This window comes from Manacus candei, unplaced genomic scaffold (assembly GCF_025592945.1).
Source record: "Manacus candei isolate 608988 ecotype Guabito, Panama unplaced genomic scaffold, ASM2559294v1 h1tg000027l, whole genome shotgun sequence".
Taxonomy (NCBI): Eukaryota; Metazoa; Chordata; class Aves; order Passeriformes; family Pipridae; genus Manacus; species Manacus candei.
In genome coordinates, this window is record NW_026138075.1 from 9,013,511 (window position 1) to 9,033,411 (window position 19,901).

The 19,901-nt window shown below is 39.8% G+C and overlaps 1 protein-coding gene across 8 annotated transcripts in view; it reads left to right on the forward strand.

The window, feature by feature from the left end:
- PCSK5 (proprotein convertase subtilisin/kexin type 5) overlaps positions 1-19,901 on the forward strand; it is a 250,017-nt gene that overhangs the window by 68,272 nt on the left and 161,844 nt on the right. For 6 of the 8 annotated variants that reach the window (XM_051789294.1, XM_051789297.1, XM_051789301.1 and 3 more), the window contains 2 exons: positions 3,450-3,593; positions 5,820-5,896. The exons of the other annotated variants lie outside the window; for them this stretch is intronic. In XM_051789294.1, coding sequence (XP_051645254.1) covers positions 3,450-3,593; positions 5,820-5,896 — 221 coding nt within the window. The remainder of the gene's footprint in view (positions 1-3,449; positions 3,594-5,819; positions 5,897-19,901) is intronic. 8 annotated transcript variants of the gene reach the window in all.

Consider the following 19,901-nt stretch of genomic DNA (forward strand, 5'->3'; position numbering starts at 1 on the left):
AACCACTCTGTATTTGTACGGTATCATGACAAGGTTTGGTTTGATTCTAAAAAAGAAAACAGGAAAATGAGCCATAAAATTAGTACTTGCTCATTGATACAAAATTTAGTCACTCTGGATCACATAACTTTTGTTATCATGACAGATATTTAATATTTTTTATTTGGATAACACTATAAATTGAAACTACTTCCAAATTAATTAAGAAACAGCCTTCTGCTAACACTGTGATAATGTAATTTGTAATGTAATCTTAACCACATGCTGGTAAAGAAGCAGCATGTGGTTAAAGAAAAATTATATAATGGAACCCAGAAAATTTCCTTATAGGAAATGTTTTTTGAAGGAAAGAGGAGTTTTAACCCAATCCAGCTACTAAGCACCATGCAGTAGCTCGCTCACTCATTCACCAGTGGGATCGGGGAGAGGATTGGAAGGATAAAAGCAAGAAAACTCATGCGTCAAGATAAAAACAGTTTAATAAGGAAAGCTAAAGCTGGACACACTAGCAAAACAAAACAGGGAATTCATTCACCACTTCCCAAGTGTTCAGCCATCTCCAGGACAGCAGGCCTCCATCATGTGTAACATTGACTTGGGAAGACAAATGCCATGAACTCAGAACGTTTCCCCCTTTGTGCTTCTCCCCCCCAGCTCTATGTGCTGAGCATGACACACTGTGGTCTGGAATATCCTTTTTGTCAGTTGCAGTCAGCTGTCCCATCTGTGTCCCCTTCCAACTTCTTGCCCATCCCCAGCCTCCTCACTGAGGGATTGGTGTGAAGAGAAAAAAAGGCCTTGGCTCTGATAAGCACTGCTAAACAATTATAAAAACATCCCTGTTTTATCAACACTGTGTTCATCAAAAATCCAAAACACAGAATCATACTAGCCATTGTGAAGAGAATTAACTCTATCCCAGCCAAAACCAGTACAAGGAGACAGGAAAGAGTGCAAGGGAAACTGAGTAATAGATGGCATCTTAGGTGCTGTTCAATGTGGAATGGCATATCTATACCATATTAGATAGTTCTTAAAAAGTAATTGCACTCCAAGATTTAAAGTGTTCCTGATTAAAGACAAATCTGACTACTTTGAAAGGAAAGTGCCCATTCTCATTTATCTGGAGAAAATCAGACACCAATCTGGAGGAAGGTATAGTTTGTGGTTAAAATGTGGGAATCTGAGATCAGATGTTGAACTAAACAAAATGGGCATTTCAGTGGTAAAAGACAGTATTGGAAGAGAAAAACAAGGCTAGAAACAGGTAGAAAAAACCAAATAATTGGTAGGAGGAAGAGAAGTAGGGATCAGAGGGGGAAAAAAGCCAAAGATGCTATTTTAAATAGGACATGAGAAGTTAGGTAATTTAACCATAGTAACTGAACTCTTCATCTGCTGTTGAACTGCTCCCATTTGGATGCTTCTCTGCTGCCTTTGTGTTTTGTATCTGTATGTTACATATACTGTGATCCAAAGTTATAAGTGGGCCCACAGTTAAATCTGCTTTACCCCTGCAATTTCTTTAATACAGAAAGATTTTGTTTGAACTAGATTTCTGCCCAGTCTTGGAGCAGAGCAAGACAACTTAAGTATCAATTTGACCTCGTGTGTCTGAGAGAATCATCAGAGCATACAGTAAAGCAAGAGATGTGTCCTGTGTTTGTTTTCACGTGTGTAGCAAAGCCCTCTTTGGTTACCACCACAAAAGTAGAAATTCATGTAAGGAGAGTGAATGGACTCATTAAGGGAAAGAGTGGTGACCTCATGGAGATCCAAAGTGCTTGCAAGGGAATGGGGATTAAAACACCCATATGCTTGCTCAGCCTGTGTGGTTTAGCTGGCATGGAAGCAAAATAACAAGTTCATCCCATAGGAAGAGAGGGCAAGACAGTGAGCAAAGGGTCATTTGGCATTTCAGAGAAGGGGATAAAAAGGCACAGTGTCATGGCCCAGTAAACCTGACTGGAGGTCAGAGCCAGCAGTGCTGATTGCCTGTTGTAGCTCACTCTTGAGTGTACCCTGTGGCTGGAGGCTGGTGCTTCCACCTTCTTGTCTCCTTGTCTTAACATCAGCGAAATGTGAGGGATGATATTAATACTTTTGCAGGTATTTTCTGATGCTTACTTTAGTAACATTTTGAAAAAGACATAGGTACTCGGAAACATTAAATTAATTTAACCATCTTGTTTGTGCATTAGAAATCTTCATGTGTACAACCATTACACTGAGTGTAGAGATGGCAGATTTAGACTGTAACTAATTTCATAAAGCCAGCAGCATGAGCATTTCCAAGCAAGACAGAGAACAGAAGTGTTAAGAATGACCTACACATTCCTTGGAACTGGTCTCTGAAGTCCTTCAGGCTCCTTTGTGTGGGGATAAATAGACAGAGACAGATATTTGAAGGCACAAGGGAAAGACCATGAGAGAGACTTTATGCTCTGTACATATATATATGTGTATATATATATATGTATATGTACGTATAGTGCCTAATATATAATCTTGCTTTAGTAATAGCAAATAACCACTCTTAAATCATCTGGTTCAAGTGGTAAAGTGGAGAAAAAGGAGGGGGAAAATTATGACTGAATAGTAATCTGATGTCAATTTGCACGTAGGATGTCTAACAGTTCTTCAGTGTGCTCACATTTGGGAAAAGACGGGAAGGCTAAATCAAGGTGAAGTGCACCCCTTGGAATGTATTTATACTCCTTATGTACTGTAGAGTGACAAGACATGAGGCTAAAGTGGGGACATTAGACTTACTTTCTCCACCACACTGGACTTCATTGCTCTGAAAGCCGTACCCCAGGCTGCTTTCAATCTACACTATCCACAATTCATCCGACCCCCTAAGTTGCAAGTTTTTCAGAGTGTTGTTTTTGTTACAGGTTCTTAACTGCTGCTTATCTCCTACTGATACTGTACAAAACCTGCCAAAAGCCTTCTTTTTACATGGAAACTAATCTGGATTAGTTTCCAAACTGTCTGTCTAAATTGTACAGCACGTAAGCTCCAAAAAGCAAGGGGTTTTTTTCATGACATGTTTGTACAGGCATTTGTCTACTTTTATCCACATATGGTTTGTTTTTCTGAAAAAAAAAATAAAATATTTCAAAATGATCATGCTTAACAGCCAGGAATAGATGCTTTGTTTTACACACGGCTTCTAGCAATTCAGTACAACTTCCCTTTTTTATTGCTTAGCATGAAGAGTAATTTGAAAGAGAAGTAAGCAAGATGAGCAGTTTTCATATAATTTGCATTTCTTTCAAGTTGTTTTCTGTCTATAAAGGTATTGATGTTGTATAGATGCTTTTCCAAACAGTATGTTCATGTGCCAATATAAATGGTAATGTTAATGTAAGTAGAATAATGTCTCAATCCCTCAATGCTCAGTAATCTGCAATATCTGACATCTTTATCTCCTCTTCTCTCCCCAGCACTGCAGTGATAACACCCACCATTGCCAATCAGATATGAATATAGTAGGTGCTTGGAAGAGAGGTTACACTGGAAAGAATGTTGTGGTCACCATCCTAGATGACGGCATCGAAAGAAACCATCCAGACTTGATGCAGAATTATGTGAGTGTCCACAAGAGTCCTGATTTTCTGCTGTGTTACTCAGAAAAAATTAGCTTCTGCAAAGATGGAGAGAGGCAGGAGAGAAGGAGGAAGAATCAATCAAGTGTTTCCTCAAATGTTAACACCAATGGGAGGAAGGAAAACAATTTTTGGTCATCTGTATTGTTTTAGCTAAGACTGTATTCAGTCTGAACATATTTAATATCTGGATGCCTTTTGTCCTGAATTTCTGAAGGACTGGAACCAATTTTTGAATATTTTTTCTCTCTTCTACAATTTTTTTTTACTTAATATGCTCACACTCTCAGAACACAGAACTGGAATACACTGCTTTTCAGTTAATGCGTACATCTGAAGTTCATTTTTGGCCAATACATTTAGTCAGTGAGACAGTAGCTTCTCTCAAAGACAGTAATTTTACAGTAATCATTCTGTGTATTCATTTTTAAAGCTATTTATCTTACTTCTAGAAACAAAAAGGAAAAGTACATGACCAGTTATGATTCACTCAGTTAAAAACAAGTGTAGAATATCTTGTAGTCTTTCTAATGCATATATCTTAACACTACCAAGTCCTTCACAATTTGTGATAGAGCCGTGTCCTTTGTTTTCTGTGTCCTATGTCTCATGTTGCCTCAGGAGGTTTTCTTTTGCTTGTGGTTCACCACATTTGGATGATTGGTTTAATGTAACTTGGAGGCTGGGTAGCATAAGGAGAAGCTGCTTCTCTAGTGGGTGACTTCTTGTGTTAGTGTCAGAGTTTGAAGCTGTTCAGAGCATCAGGGCCACACTGTGCTGGTGTGATTTGTCTTATCCTTTGGGAGTAGGCATTATCTGAAAGCATGTGACCATGAGGGCTTTATGGTTTGTCTGAAATAAAGTGTGCACGATGTACATACACACAAGGTAAGAAATCAAGCAAATATATTTGGATTGAGCTGGACTGATGAAGGTGACCAGTGCAAGGCATGCATATACCTTCACTCCCATTACAGATATAAGTCTTGTTAAAGAGCCGTGAACACATGCATTTCGTCAGTAAGCTTATCATCTTGATAGAGCATTAGAGAGGTGAAGGTAAAAAGAACGTCTTTAACAACCCATTAAAACCTACAATGTCCACAGGTTAAAGCCACTTATTTTAAATTGGCCCAATTTACATCTGTATCCTTTCCCATGCTACACATGGAACTCAGCTTGGAGGATGGTAGGCAATTGACCAATTTGTCAATGTATGTTTGATCCTAATGCATGACACATTTTTCATTTTAATATGTGATATTATTTAAACAAAGCAGATAAAATTTTACCTCCTCAGTGAATGGCCTAGATTGTATCATATATCACCTCGTCCCAGTAATGTCTTTCCACTGAATTTAAAGCAACTATTTATTTCCTTACCACCTCCTCTCTCCGTTTCCTCACACCAACAAGGAATTCCCCCAAAGCAATATGCATTGCTTGTTTGATCACAGATACCTTCTGGATGTCAGATTATAGGTGGTGTGGCTGCAAACAGGAGTATTTGATGTGGATATGGTAACTGGTTTTGAACACAGAAGAGTTTTAAAATGTCTGCTTGCATACCACATGCTACCACATCTATTAGTGGGATGCATACAAACCAGGAACTATTTTGTCTGTATTTTCAGCTGTAAGAATACTGGTAAATATGGAATAAAAAGACAGAGATATCTTGCAAATATTTGAAACAGTTATGCTTCAGGGGAAATGGGGAGACAGTTTGTGTTGCATTTCAAGGTGCGATTTTATAACAATATCCTTAACAAAATTATATTATTTTTATTCCTTGAAACAGTGGCTGAAATTTCAGTCACTGCTGTGCAGATAATTTCTTGAATCTTAAAACATTTAGCAAAATCCCAGTTTTGAGAATGAACTCTCTTAACTTCCAAAAGGTTCTTAGAAGAAATGTAGTCTTCTGGTTAAATGAAAAACCATTTTGTATTTCCTCTCTGATGTTGGAACTATAGTTTTTCAGAGCATTTGTTATCCTTCTCTGTTTTCCAGAATTAAGATAAAATATATAAATCCCGTAATTATTAAATATATAATCCTTTACTAAAACACACAGTCATCATAAAGCGAGATAAATGTTAGTTAGCTTGATTACTCTGTTGTAGGAACCTGCTGAAGAATGTATAGGCCACATAAGTCAATGGCTACTTAATGAGAAACTGATTTTCTTTCTCTTATTGGCTACAGGATTCACAAGCCAGTTTTGATGTTAATGGAAATGATTTTGACCCTATGCCTCGATATGATGCCAGCAACGAGAACAAGTAAGGCACTATGACACTCTTGACATTTTCGATCCAAGTTATCAGGTAGAAATTACCAGTTCTTCTATGAAAGTCTATAAAACTTGATGCCTCATAAAGCAGAATGATTTGCTTTAAATTTTTTCTGAAATACTTATTTTTGTCTTTTCCATGCACATTGTATGACTCTTTGAAAGCATTTGAAGCCACCTGAAAACACATAAAAATTAGTCTGAGAGTTCTGGGCATGCGAAATGAACCATATTCAATCCCCTTGGGAGGCAGAATATATGGGATGACTCTTACTTTTCTCTGATATCATTTCATTGAGTTATTGGGGGGTTATGTGTGACAACTGTCTTAGTTTCTGACCTTCTTGAACTTTGTAGACTCTGTGTATTGAAGAAGTAGACAAGTTAATTGAGGTTGGGGGTTTTTTCCCATCTAATGGTGTCTTTTAAAGTGAAGGAGATTTTTCATGTGGAGTTTGATAGAAACCTTATAAACCCAGAAGTGCCAATATCTGTGTCACATAACTAGTTGGAGATATCTCCATGAATGACATATATCCCCTTCAGAGCTCTGCTTCCCAATGTTTCTTATTCCAACACTGCTCTTTGGATGTGCTGTGTTGAAGGCTGGGGGAAATTCTGGGAGGACACCTCACCTCAGGAATTGGGCCGCTTTTCTGCCTTCGTAGGTGTTTGAAGGCAGTATTTGTTGGTTACATTTTCTTAACTAGGTGCTTGGCAGAAAGAAATACCTTTCTGTGAAATTGCATCATTTGGGGGAAGGAGAATCCTACTAGTTTTTAATATAATGACTGTGCATTTTGTTTTCTTGAAGTTTGGGTTGTTTTTTAATTATGGAAAGCAATATTTTGTGGCTAATAAAAGATATCTTTGGCATGGCTTATGAGAGGTCTGAGGACTACCAACAGGGTGATGATAAACATGCTAGTTATTTGAAAACAAAGTATGAATAGAGGAACAAAAGTTGTTTACGGCCCAGAGATGCAGGCATTTCCACTCAGCATGCTGCAACAACTAGCTTGTATGATTGACCCCTTTAGCATCAGCCCTAGCTTTGAACTACATGTCTGTATTAGAGCCCTGTAAACAGTGTTGGAAGGGCAGAACTGTGGCTGCATGATTACCACAAAGGAGTAGTAACCTCCACTCATCTGATATTTGCACTTTTCTCCTTTCCCCAGCCTTTGTGCAGTTCTCCAGAGTGAATCATGATGAAAGCTATGCTGCCAACAGCAGTAACAGCAAATTGCATTTTAAGTCAGGCCAGGCAGCTCAGCTGCATTCAGCTCAGCCTGAGGTCAGAGGAGAGTGAGACTGACACAAGTGGGGAAAATCGCCTGAATCTCTTGCTGGAAGTGCCAGTTGCAGGGAACTGAGGTGACTGTCTGACAATGCCCTGAGTGCCTGTGACTGATGTCCACCAAACTGAATGTGATGGACAGGCATTTGCCTTCAGTAACTTCCAAGGAGTTTTGAGAAAAGATGGGACAATCAGCCTGGCTCTCTGCGAGTACTGCTCAGCTGAGCTGCTGGTTTGCATCACAGCACATCCCTCTCTCTTGCTGTCCACCACCCACCTATTTCTACACACACTTCAGGGACACATCCTGGCTCATCTGTGTGAAGATGTTACTCTTCTTGGAGTTGGGACATGAGAGGGCACACTTGGAGACATCCAAATTTAAGTGAATTTGGACTGATTAATTTCTCTCCTAGAGCTGGGGGATTTTAGTTTTCATACCCTGCATCCCTCTTGAATACTTTTACTGCCCAGCTCTCAAGGTCCTGCAGTGAAATATGGTGGTGTGAGGACAGAAGCTGTGCTGTACTGAGCTTTGTCAGTGTTATCAGGAGGTACAGTGTCAGTGTAGAATCAGCTTTTGGACACAGAGGATACATGGAACATGTTTTCAGAGTAAGATTACTTGGCAGCCTATAACCTCTGCTTAGAGGCTCAATGTTTCCAATAAGCAGATACGCTGAGCCTGGTAAACAGCACATAACCATCTTCAACTTTCGCAGATGTCACCCTTTTTCCCCAGTTGCCCCTGAACTCAACAGGAATTAAAAATACCACATAGGTGCTGAAAAGCACTACTAACAGCCTGTGTATATTTTTTGTGTCTAAAATATCTTCAGAAATTGGGGCAAGGTTCAGATTGTCCAGCATATGTGGTTATTTGGCATTAGATACTTAAGTTGTGCCTGGAGCTAAACACAACCAGGGAACATTCTGAAAGCCATGTTTTGCAAAGATGTCATAATATGTAAATTGGTTTGGTTGATTCCTGCTTCCTGCTATAGCAACTGGACAACGTTGCATAATGGTGATTTTTGTCTTCCAGTAAAGGTGGGATGTACAAATGCGCCGTTATTTTATGAAATTATCTAGTTTATTCTGCCTCATTTTATAATCCAACCTTAAGGGATGGGATGATAAAGAGTAAAAAGAATGGCTGTAAAAATAAGCAAGTGTCTCTGGACAGCTTTTCATGCAGCTGTGAAATATCAGGGTACTGGGTCTGTGTGCTAGCTTTTCGCTTTTAATCAGCTGAGGCTAATGGGTGAGGAAAAGAAATGAGAAAAAATTAACTGTAGATTGCTTCAGTGTAAACACCAGAGTGGCACTTTCCAAAATTATATTTTGAAGGTTTTACATTAAACTTTCTATTAGCTAAGTAGTGTAGGAGGGTAGAAATAAGCATTAGACTAATCTTTCAAGGCTTGTAAAATCAGGGTGGGATGATAGTTTCTTTAACTACTATGGTATGCAGGAGTCCTGCCAGAAGTTTACTTTGGTTTCTACAAATTGGCAGCAAATCATGAAGCTTGTAAATGGTACAGGCCTAGAGTTCCCTATTGCTCAGAGGCTAAAGACAGCAGTCAGCTGTGGATTAAGTCATTCCTGCTATGCAAAGCATCTTGTTTTGGTTTACTGCAGAGTACAGCTGCTTTATTTTTTTTTCTGTTATTCCACTGTTATCTGCTAACATCTGTATTTAAAAAACTAAGGATTGTCAGTCACAGGTCCATAGGCAAGAGTGCAGATGGGATCACTGAAATGGTACAGTGCCCATTGTATAGCTTCAGGAATAAAGCAGTAATATTCATAGTATTAAACATTTTTCTGTTTCAGCTAAACACAAGTGAGTTTTTCTGTTTCATGAGAAATTTCTCAGGGATTATATTACAAAGCTTAGGTCTTGATATGGTGACAGGTGCTTTTATAAAAAGAAGAACTTTTGAAAAAGCTCTCTTAAAAAATACCCGTTGACTTTAGTGCACTTCTTGTTAAACTTACGTAAGAAAAAGTAAGTAAGCTGGTTTTTCTGTTTTGGAGATACTGAGTCACTCTTTGGATGCCTCTTCAACATTTTTCAGTGATACATCCCACTACATAAACAACTTATTCAAAAACCTTCTAAATTGTCTTTTAATGAGTGTTAGATTCAACAATTCTTGTTGTTAAAAAATCATTAGAAACACAAGTTTTTCTGTCTAAACTTTGCGATATGGGGACAACTTTACATCTTATCTCACAAAAAAGAAGATACAAAATATTTGACAGGAAGATCAGCTTCTATTTCCTCCTGGATGGTCAATAAAAGAAGATTAAAAAGCTTCATTTACTGCCGTGACGCTATTGAGTGTGTGACACCTGAAGAACTGAGCACACTCAAACACAGGCAGCCTGAAACCTCTCAATACTGGCTTGAAAGAACATCTCAAAAGGTTCCCACAGCAGCAGTGTGGAAAGGAGTGCTGACAACTGGGACTACCTCTCTCTGTGGTTTATGCATTTTGGCTGCTGTTATGCACCTATTGCTATTGCTGCAGAAAAAACTGAAGGGGAGATAAACTGTATGGAGAAGCACTGCTGCACCATCTTGCGCTTTCTAAAAATCAATTCTGCAGTCCAATGGCTAGTCAAAACAAAAGACTCGAGCAATTTTTCATACTAATCTCTACTTTTTTTGCTTGTGCCTGCACAAGACTTTCAAACAGGACTGAGCTGCAGGTCCCAAGGCTCACACTTGCAAGGAGGACCTGGGAGAGGCAGTGATGAAGATGTATAAGGAGGCTGGAAATAAGTTGGCTTAAGGTGTCAGTGCTTAGGCAACAACCTTTTTTCAGAAGGAATCTCTATCGTGTCTGCTTTTTTTCTGTACCCTGACTGTTCATCTTGACTTTCTCCAATCTCTGGATGCTTAAAAAACAAAGCATTCAGTGATGTTGTCAACTGGCAGAGTGTGGCCTGTCAGTTGACTGTCAGAAAAGCACCTCTGATAGCGCAGAAATATTCCTTAATGGGAAGGTAATTGAGGCTAGAGAATTAACTTACATGTGTATGTATTTCAGTTAATAGATCAAATGCTTACACTGAGTGTAGTATGCTTATTTCCAGGTACCAGTGACTGAATATCAGGTGTCTAGTGTGTCTCAGTGTCACTACAAATTTAATGGACTTCAATTAGGATTCTTAGCAAACTGCAAATTTTGGATTGTTTTTCTGATGCAAAATATTTTTGGGAAGGTCTTGTTTTCTGTTTTATTTGCCTTTTCATTGTGCAGAAGTGTGGAGATTTTTAAATAAAAGGATATTTCTCAAGCCCCTGAGGTATCTCCAGCTGATATATATTGGTGTGGACGAAAAACATAAATCAGGATAAATAATGACTCATAATATACTGTCATTACAAAAGCTTATGAAACACAAGATGTGGAATGGAAGATAAAATACCAAAGTACAGAAGGTATCTGTAACAGAGCAGGCTCATGGCCATGAATTTAAGGTGACCAGTCCTTAAGAATGAAGAAGTCCAGGAAGGCTGGACATACTTCAAGATGGAAGTCTTAAAGGCACAGGAGCAGGCTGTCCCTATGTGCAGAAAGATGAGCTGTCAGGGAAGAAGACTGACCTGGCTGAATAGAAAGTCAGAGATAAAAAGAGGGTTTATGCCTTTGGAAGAAGGGGCAGGCAACTCAGGAAGAGTACAAGGACACCGTTAGATCGTGTAGAGAGAAAATTAGAAAGGCAAAAGGTCAACTAGAGCTCCATCGGGCTGCTGCTGTAAAAGATAATAAAATGTGTTTTTATAAATACAACAGAAGAAGAGCCAGGGAAAATCTCCATTCTTTATTGGACCTACGGGGGAACTTTATCACCAGGGTTGAAGAAAATTATGTAGTACTTAGTGCCTTCTTTGCCTCAGTCTTTAACAGTAAGATGTCAAGGCAACTGGTCCTCTGAGGTGGTAGACAGGGACAGGGAGAAGAATAGACCTCCTGTAATTCAGGAGAAAGTATTTTGTGACTGGCTGTGCCACTAAGACACTCACAAGTCTATGGAACTGGGTGGAATTTATTGAAAGGTACTGAAGAAGCTGGTGGAAGAGCTCACTAAGCCACTGTCCGTCATCTATCATCAGTCCTGTCTAACTGGGGAGGTCCCACATGGCTGGAGGCTGGCCAGTGTGATGCCCATCCACAAGAAGGACCAGAAGGATGTTCTGAGGATCTGCAGACCTCTTAGCCTGACCTCAGTGCCAGGCTAGGTTATGGAGCTGATCATCTTGAGTGCAATCATATGGCACATGCAGGACTGCCAAGGGATCAGACCCAGCCAGCATGGGTTTAGGAAAGGGGGGTCCTGCCTGACCAACCTGTTCTCCTTTTATGACCAGGAGACCTACCGACTTGATCAGGGAAGGGCAGTAGATGTAGTTTACCTGAACTTCAGCAAAGCCTTTGATTCTATCTGCCATAGCGTTCTCTTGTAAAAGCTGACAACCCATGGCTTGGACAGGTGCACTCCTCGCTGGGTTGAAAAACTGGATGGATGGCCTGGCCCAAACGGTGGTGGTGAATGGTGCTGCATCCAGTTGGCTGTCAGTCGCTAATGGTGTCCCCAGGGCTTAGCGTTGGGCTCAGTCCTGTTTAATATCTTTACTGATGATTTGTGTGAGGGGATCAAGTGTACACCCAGTAGATTTGTGAATGACACCAAGTTGGGTGCAAGTCCACTGGTCCACTGGACAGTAGGAAGGCTCTGCAGAGGGATCAAGACAGGCTGGATCGATGGGACAAAACCAGTGGTATGAGGTTCAACAAAGCCAAGTGCCAGGTCCTGCCCGTGGGTCACAACAACCCCAGGCACCGCTACAGGCTGGAGGAAGAGTGACTGGAAAGCAGCCGAGGGAGAACAACCTGGATGTGCTGGTCAACAGCCAGCAAAACATGAGCCAGCAGCCAGGTAGCCAAGAAGTCCAGTGGCATCCTGGCTTGTATCAAGACTGTGTGGCCAGAAGGACTAGGGAAATGATTGTCCTCCTGTACTTGGCATTAGTAAGGTCACACCTCGACTTCTATATCCCATTCTGGGCCCTTCAGTTCAAGAAAAATGTTGAGATGCTGGAGCATGTCCAGAAATGGACAACAAAGCTAGTGATGGGCCTAGAGAGTAAGTCATACAAGGAATGACTGAGGGAGCTGGGGGTGTTTAGTCTGGATAAAAGGAGGCTCAGGGGAGACCTTATCTCTCTTCACTATTGTCTGAAAGGAGGTTGTAGCAAGGTGGGGGTTGACCTCTTCTATCAGGCAACTAGTGACAGGACAAGAGGACATAGCCTCAAGCTGTGCCAGAGGAAGTTCAGGTTGGATATCAGGAAGAATTTCTTCATGGAATGGATTGTTAAACATTGGAATGGACTGCTTAGTGAGATGGTGGATCCCTGAAGGTGTTCAAGAAATGACTGGATGTGGAGCTTAGTGCCATGATCTTGTTCCCAAGATCAAAGGTTGACCTCAATGATGTTGGAGGTCTTTTTGAACTTCAGTGATTCTGTGATTCAGTGAAAGAATGTAGGCATTAGTGTAAGTTACGGTTCTGTGTTTTATATTTGTGACCAAACCAGTGTTGATAATGCTGAACTGTGCTTGCACAGCACCAAGGCCACCTCAGTTTCTCACACTACCCCCTCAAGCAAGAAGGCTGGTGGGGAACAAGAGGCTTTAAAGTGACACAGCTGGGATAATTGATTCTAACTGAATAAAGTGATATCCCATGGGATATAATGTCATGCTAAGTACTAAAGCTGGGGAGTATTCTTGCCAAAGGAACTGCTTATTGGAGAGTGACTGGACATTAGGTCTGCAGGTGGAACATTCTGAGTAATTGCCTATGCCTCACTTAATTATGTTTTATTTCTTCCCCCCCCCTTTATTTATTGAATTGTTTTTATCTCAAATGACAAGTTTTTCTCAGATTTGCTCTTCCAATTCTTCCATCCATCCCAATGGGAAGAGGGAGCAAGAGACTGGGAGGGAGTTAGCTGCCTGCTGAGGTCCATACCCCAGCCTTTTAATAATGTAATAGTTTCCAAGAGTTTGTTAGCTAATAGCTTTGGAAGGCTGTTTTATTGTAACAGATATCTGAAGCTCTGTTCCTGCAAGCTTGATTGAACAGTTCTGTGGCGAGATAAGTTTTTGCATATGTAGGAGACGTTCTGGTAGAAGAGACTTCTGGTCCAGAGAAATATCCACATGTGGAGCTGTTGCAGAGCTGCTGATCCCACAGTTGCTGTGCTGGTCTATTTGTCTGTGAAAAGCATCACGTAACAGACAGGGCAATGCAGATAGAAAAAAAAAAAGAAGAAAAGTAGAAAAACATCTTTACTCTTCACCTCCTCTAACTCATATAATTTCTGGTATTGCATGTAGCAACAGGAGATACATTTGTCAGAAGAATTTTTGGTGTCTGCAGATGTTAGATATACAGCACATTTCAAATATACAGGAAGCTATCACGAAAACACTTCTTCATGCTCAATTAGGATGCAGTGTCAAGTCTTCTGATTCACAGGGTGGACCTCTACCATGGGAAAGCATTAATGTGGAACAAAACATTCCTGCCTTAGTAAAATATTCCTGCCTCTTAGTGCTTTAAATGAAATTAGTTAGTTCGTGCAGAGTTGCTAAAAAATTGCAGTCCGAAGTCTTATTCCTGGCTTGATTTACAGATGTGATATGATGATTTGCTTACAAAACAAGGAAAAGTGTGTACAATTTAAATATTTGTTCTGAAGTTATCATTGTTAAGCTGTGACTATTCTAGTAGAGATGTTCCTTCTAGTCTCCGATTTGCAATTCAAGGTCTTGGTACCTCTTCAGTAGAATGAGAATACAAGCATTTTCTTACATCCAAAAAGTATTATTTTTTAAGACTGTTAACAATCTCCAATCAGCCACAGTAAGAGAGAGATTCCAGGCTAACCTTCAAACTAGGCTTGAAAACCATTCCTCAGTTTCTGCAGATTCCCCTCCTGAATCAATTTGGCACCATATTAAAAGCAGCATCCTGCAATCCTCGGAAGAATCCTTAGGGTTCTCCCTCAAGAAGAACAAAGACTGGTTCGATGAAAACAATCAAGAAATCCAGGACTTGTTGAGGAAGAAGAGAACCGCCCACCAAGCACACCTTGCACTGCCATCCTGTCATGCAAGAAAAACAGCCTTTTGTCTCGCATGCAGCAAGCTCCAACAGAAACTCCGTGACATCCAGAACAAGTAGTGGATTGATCTAGCTGTAAAAACTCAACTATGCACAGATACGGGTGATCACAAAGGATTCTATAAGGCCCTGAAAACAGCATACAGGCCTACATACCAGGTACAAAACCCTCTACTCAGTGCTGATGGTCAAACGCTTCTAATAGATAAAACCTCCATTCTGAATCGATGGTCTGAACATTTTCAGACTCTTTTCAGCACCAACCGTGTAGTCCAAGACTCAGCAATTCAGTCCATCACGCAACAACCAGTAAAGTAGATTTAAATACTGCTCCCACTTTAGGAGAAACCCTCAAGGCCATACAGCAGGTGAAAATCGGCAAGGCAGCTGGGGTTGATGGAATTCCACCTGAAGTCTGGAAACATGGAGGCCTTACACTCCATACCAAATTTCATGAGTTTGTGTTGCGCTGTTGGGAACTAGGCCAACTACCATCAGACCTTCGTGATGCAGTCATCATCACTTTGTATAAGAAGAAAGGAATTAAATCAGACTGTTCAAATTACCGTGGTATTACTCTCCTCTCCATTGCTGGCAAAATCCTGGCAAGAATACTCTTGAACAGACTAATACCCACTATAGCAGAAGAAATTCTACCTGAAAGCCAGTGTGGTTTCAGAGCCAACAGGAGTACGACAGACATGGTGTTTGTTCTCAGACAACTGCAAGAGAAGTGCAGGGAACAGAACAAAGGTCTTTATGTACCTTTGTCGACCTCACCAAGGCTTTCGATACTGTGAGCAGAAAAGGTCTGTGTCAGATTTTGGAATGTTTAGGTTGTCCCCCCAAGTTCCTTAAAATGATCATCTCACTCCATGAGGATCAACACGACCAAGTCAGATATGGCAACACACTTTCTGAACCCTTTCTAATAAAGAATGGTGTGAAACAAGGCTACATTCTTGCTCCTACCCTATTCACAGTCTTTTTCAGCATGATGCTCCAAAGGGCCACAGCAGACCTCGATGATCAGGACGGTATCTACATTCGATACCGTACTGATGGAAGTCTGTTCAACCTAAGGCGACTGAAGGCCCACACCAAGACCTTAAACCATCTCATCCGGGAGCTGCTTTATGCTGATGATGCCGCCCTTGTTGCCCACACAGAAGCAACTCTGCAGTGTTTAACATCCTGCTTTGCAGATGCTGCTGAACTCTTTGGGCTGAAAGTCAGCTTAAAGAAGACAGAAGTTCTCCATCAACCTGCACCTCAGGAAGTCCCCCATCATCCCCATATCACCACTGGCCAATCAGAACTCAAATCAGTCCAGTAGTTTAATTACCTAGGTAGCCTCATCTCCTCGGATGGTAAGATTGAAGGGGAGATAGACAACAGGCTGGCAAAGGCATATAGTGCTTTCAGAAAGCTTCATAAAAGAGTTTGGTGAAATAAACACCTGAAGAAAAGTACAAAGATCAGTGTTTACAGAGCCATTGTGCTGTCTTCTCTCTTATACGTTTCTGAATCATGGGTCATTTACCGCCACCACCTGCGACTCCTAGAACGCTTCCATCAACGCTGCCTCCGTTCAATCCTAAATATCCACTGGTCAGATTATGTGACCAATACATCTGTTCTAGAACAAGCAGCAGTCACAAGCATTGAGGCCATGTTACTGAGAACACAGCTGCGTTGGGCAGGGCACGTCTCCTTAAGATCATGCTTTATGGTGAACTTGCCACCAGCTGCCGCAAGAGAGGAGCCCCAAAGAGAGAAGATACAAGGACTCCCTAAAACGACATCTCAGCCTTGGCCGTATTGATCACCAAAACTGGTCTACTCTGGCCTCCAGTCGGGAGGCCTGGAGACACACCATCTATAACGCTGCTGTTTCCTTTGAGAACACACACAGGATCACTCTGGAGGAGAAAAGACATCGCAGAAAGAGTCGTGCCTTGCAGAATATACCACCTAAGGAGTCTTTCTGCTGTGCCTTTTGTAATCGGACATGTCTATCTCGTATTGGCCTTTTTAGCCACCAACGTACCTGCAACAAATGTGGGTAGAGCCTTCCTAAATCTTCGTTCGCGAAACCTAGCCATGAGAAAGATGTTATAGCAAAAGTTGATGAAATGCAAGCAGATGTAAATGCAAATTTGCACAGTTTAGTTCACTTTTCCAAAAAACAGATTAACTACTTTACCTTTATCCATCCAAAGCTCTTCTTTATGCTTACTCTCTAGGTAACATGGTGAAGCCAGTACATAGTAAACTTACTCAGGTCTAAGAATGTTCACTATAGGTGGTACATTTTGAATTTCTAGCAGCAGCTTTCTAACAAGCTTTATTCATTGTGTCCAAGCCTGTGTTTTCTAAGAATAGTAGTATCTTGGATATATATTGGCAGACTTTCTTAGAAATAGCAAATACATGGTGTAGGCAAAAGTAATAACTATGTCACTATTCCAGTTCTTACTCTAAACCTTTTAAAAACTATAGGAAATTATAATAGATCATTAACTTTGGATAGCTGCATATTCAGAAACACTGATACTGTTCATTAGTGAAACTGAATAAATGAATCAAAAGTTTAAATTAATAGGAACCATTCAGAAAGCATACCAAGAGTTACTGATTTGTGTGAAGTAATATTAGAAGTGACACCAACTTGCTTTGCAATCTGAAGCCTTATTCCCAAATTAGGATTAATTTTAGACTTTAAAAAATTAGCAAAACCTTAAACTATGCTCATTATCCATTTATTTGCATGCGAAGAGTTAGTGTAGGGAGTCATTTTTCAAATCTCTTTTTAAATGTACTTATATCAGGTAGAAATGCTTTATTTTTGAGATGAACAAGAGTAAATTAAGGCAATATAAAACATGGTTAAAATAGTATAAGAAGCTGTCTGCAAAGACTTTTGCTCATTTAAATACACTTACTTGTACATCTTTCCACTTAAAACAGAGTGTGTGTCCCACCTTACAAGAAAACCAGGGAGGAGCAACCATACACCCACATTTATTCCTTCTTCTCCCCAAGGAAACAAGGTGTTTCTACTCTGTGGAAACAAAGGGGATTTCAGCCGGAGATACTTGAAGCATCGAATGACCCAATGTTAACCCAAAGTAACCCAAAGGTTACTTTGCTGTTATTTTCTGGCAGTGTTAATATATGAAAGAGGGATAGTGCCCCAGAAAAGAAGGAAATGGTACTGAGAAAGTGGTTTGTTCTATTTGATGTTTTTAGCAATTGCCTTTGAAGTTTCAAGGATTCCTTTATTTGAGCAAGAATACGGTGTTACTTTACTGTTACTCAAAGTTAAGCCAATAAGGTTATTAAGATGCTGCAAAATCTAAGTTCTAGGATTGTGTTCTAGTCACAGAGACTGTTGGAGACTGGGAACAGACAATTTAATTTTTGTATTGAACCAGTAATTCCAAGTGTAAAAATTAGCTAAGTTAACCATTTTCAAAAAGTAATTCTAGTATTTTTTCTTCTTTAAAAGTACATTCCTGGTTTTGTCTTCCTTCCCTCATTAATCTGCATAATGTAGTAGTTCCCCTTACCTTTTTCTTAGCCAAGATTTGAAATTGGGCTTTTGTTTGTCCTTTTTTTCTGTATGTCATGAACAATGTGATGAAACTGTCCTTGTTCTGTGACTTTCCATCCCTTCTACAGCCTCTCAATCAGCTTGATTTTGGTTATAAAAAGAACATTTTGCTTATGTGGCAGAGGAACCTTGAAGTCTAAGCAGCTTCATATTCTTCAGTTTCAAAAGCAGACAAAATAGTACTTTTCATTAGGTATATCATTAGGTAGTGTTATACTGTTCCAGGGTAATTCTGGACTTGATGTTGCTGTGAAACAGGTGAAGGTCTAGTGCACAATAACTAGTCTGTACTGGTTTTACTTGTAATTTGCTTTAGTGAATGAGTACAAGAATCGGATTACCCACCTTACGAAGGTTGCTGTACAATTAATGTAAAAGGGTGCATGAGAAAAAAAGCTCAGCTGAAAGTTTTACTGTTTGATGGTTATTGAACTGTTTTATTTATTCTCACCAATGTCTTTTTTTCCTCCAGAAAAGAGGTTGAATTAAAATTTTCCCTTGGATTAAAGCATACTAAGATATCAGTAAAGGATTCTTTTTATTTTTGATACACTAAACTATACACTTGGCTAAATATATTATTTGCAGATTTTTCTCATTCTGTGTCATATTTCACTGACCCAGTCAGACCATCTGTTCGTTGTTTGTTTTGCCTTTGGTAGAAAATGGAGAAAAAAAGCATAATTGTTTTTACATTCGGATTAATTTGCCCATTCAGAAAAACAAAACTGTAAAATGCTAATTATGTTGTAGAGGTATATTCCTTTCCTGGGCTTATATCAGAACTTCACAAATTAACATATGTGACAAATTAACTGCTAACAGCTAACAGATACTGAGAGTGGCAAGGTAGCACTACTGTTACCCATGCTGTTAAGTTTAAGATTCGTGTGCCTGACATGTGAAGTGTTCCGTGTGTTTGTTTTAATGCTGTCATCTTTGATTTTATTTATGAGAGATAGATGAGATATTTTCAAGTTATTCTAAAAGTAACTTCCCATGATCTTGCATGAGGTCTTTAGGGACCTTGACTCAAGAGACCTTCGAGTCCTGTGCTGTAACTACATTACAACACTGTGATGCTCAGAAACAGGATCCTGCTTGTGATGACACCCGAGTCTTTGGCATTTTTCCTGATATCTCACATTGGAGATTTGTGTAACTTGTTTTTCACATTCACTCTTTCTCTCTTTCTCCAGTGTTAATATCCAAAGATTTCTCCTTTGGGAAGTGGCTTTATTCTCACTATTCAGCTGTAGCAGGTTGTGTTTTAAAGGCAAAAGATTGATGTTTTCCTTGCCTATGCTTTTAACTTCTGACACTTCCTTTATATGTCCTTTTATTCATTTGTTCCTAGAACAACATCCCACCCTAGTGCCAATTTGGAAAGTACTTTTCACCTTTCAGATTATTGGAGACAATTTATATATGAACAGCTCTACAACATTATTTCTTCTGCACTACAGAAGATGTTACTCTGGAATGCAATAAATTGCATTTGTGATGATTGCTGTTAAAATATATATTTTCTACAGCTGTTATTACATTGTGGTCCTTTAAATACCACATTTCCCTGTTTAAAAGTGTAATCCAGTGTAAGAGAGCGCTTTGAAAATATTTGAAAATTAACTAAGTAAGAGTTCTGCAAAAAATGAATACCGACTCAGTTATTTTCCTACAAGTAGCAATGGCTACGTAAAATTCCATTCCTTCTCTCCCCATAGATGTTTGACAATTGTTATAACACCTAAAGTTAATTCCTATAATATTCGATCTCCACCAACCACATAATTTAGTTCATGTTACGTGTGGCATCCCTGGAATTCTGTTGTAATTTATAATAGTGACTGAGTTGGGTTTTTTTTCTTA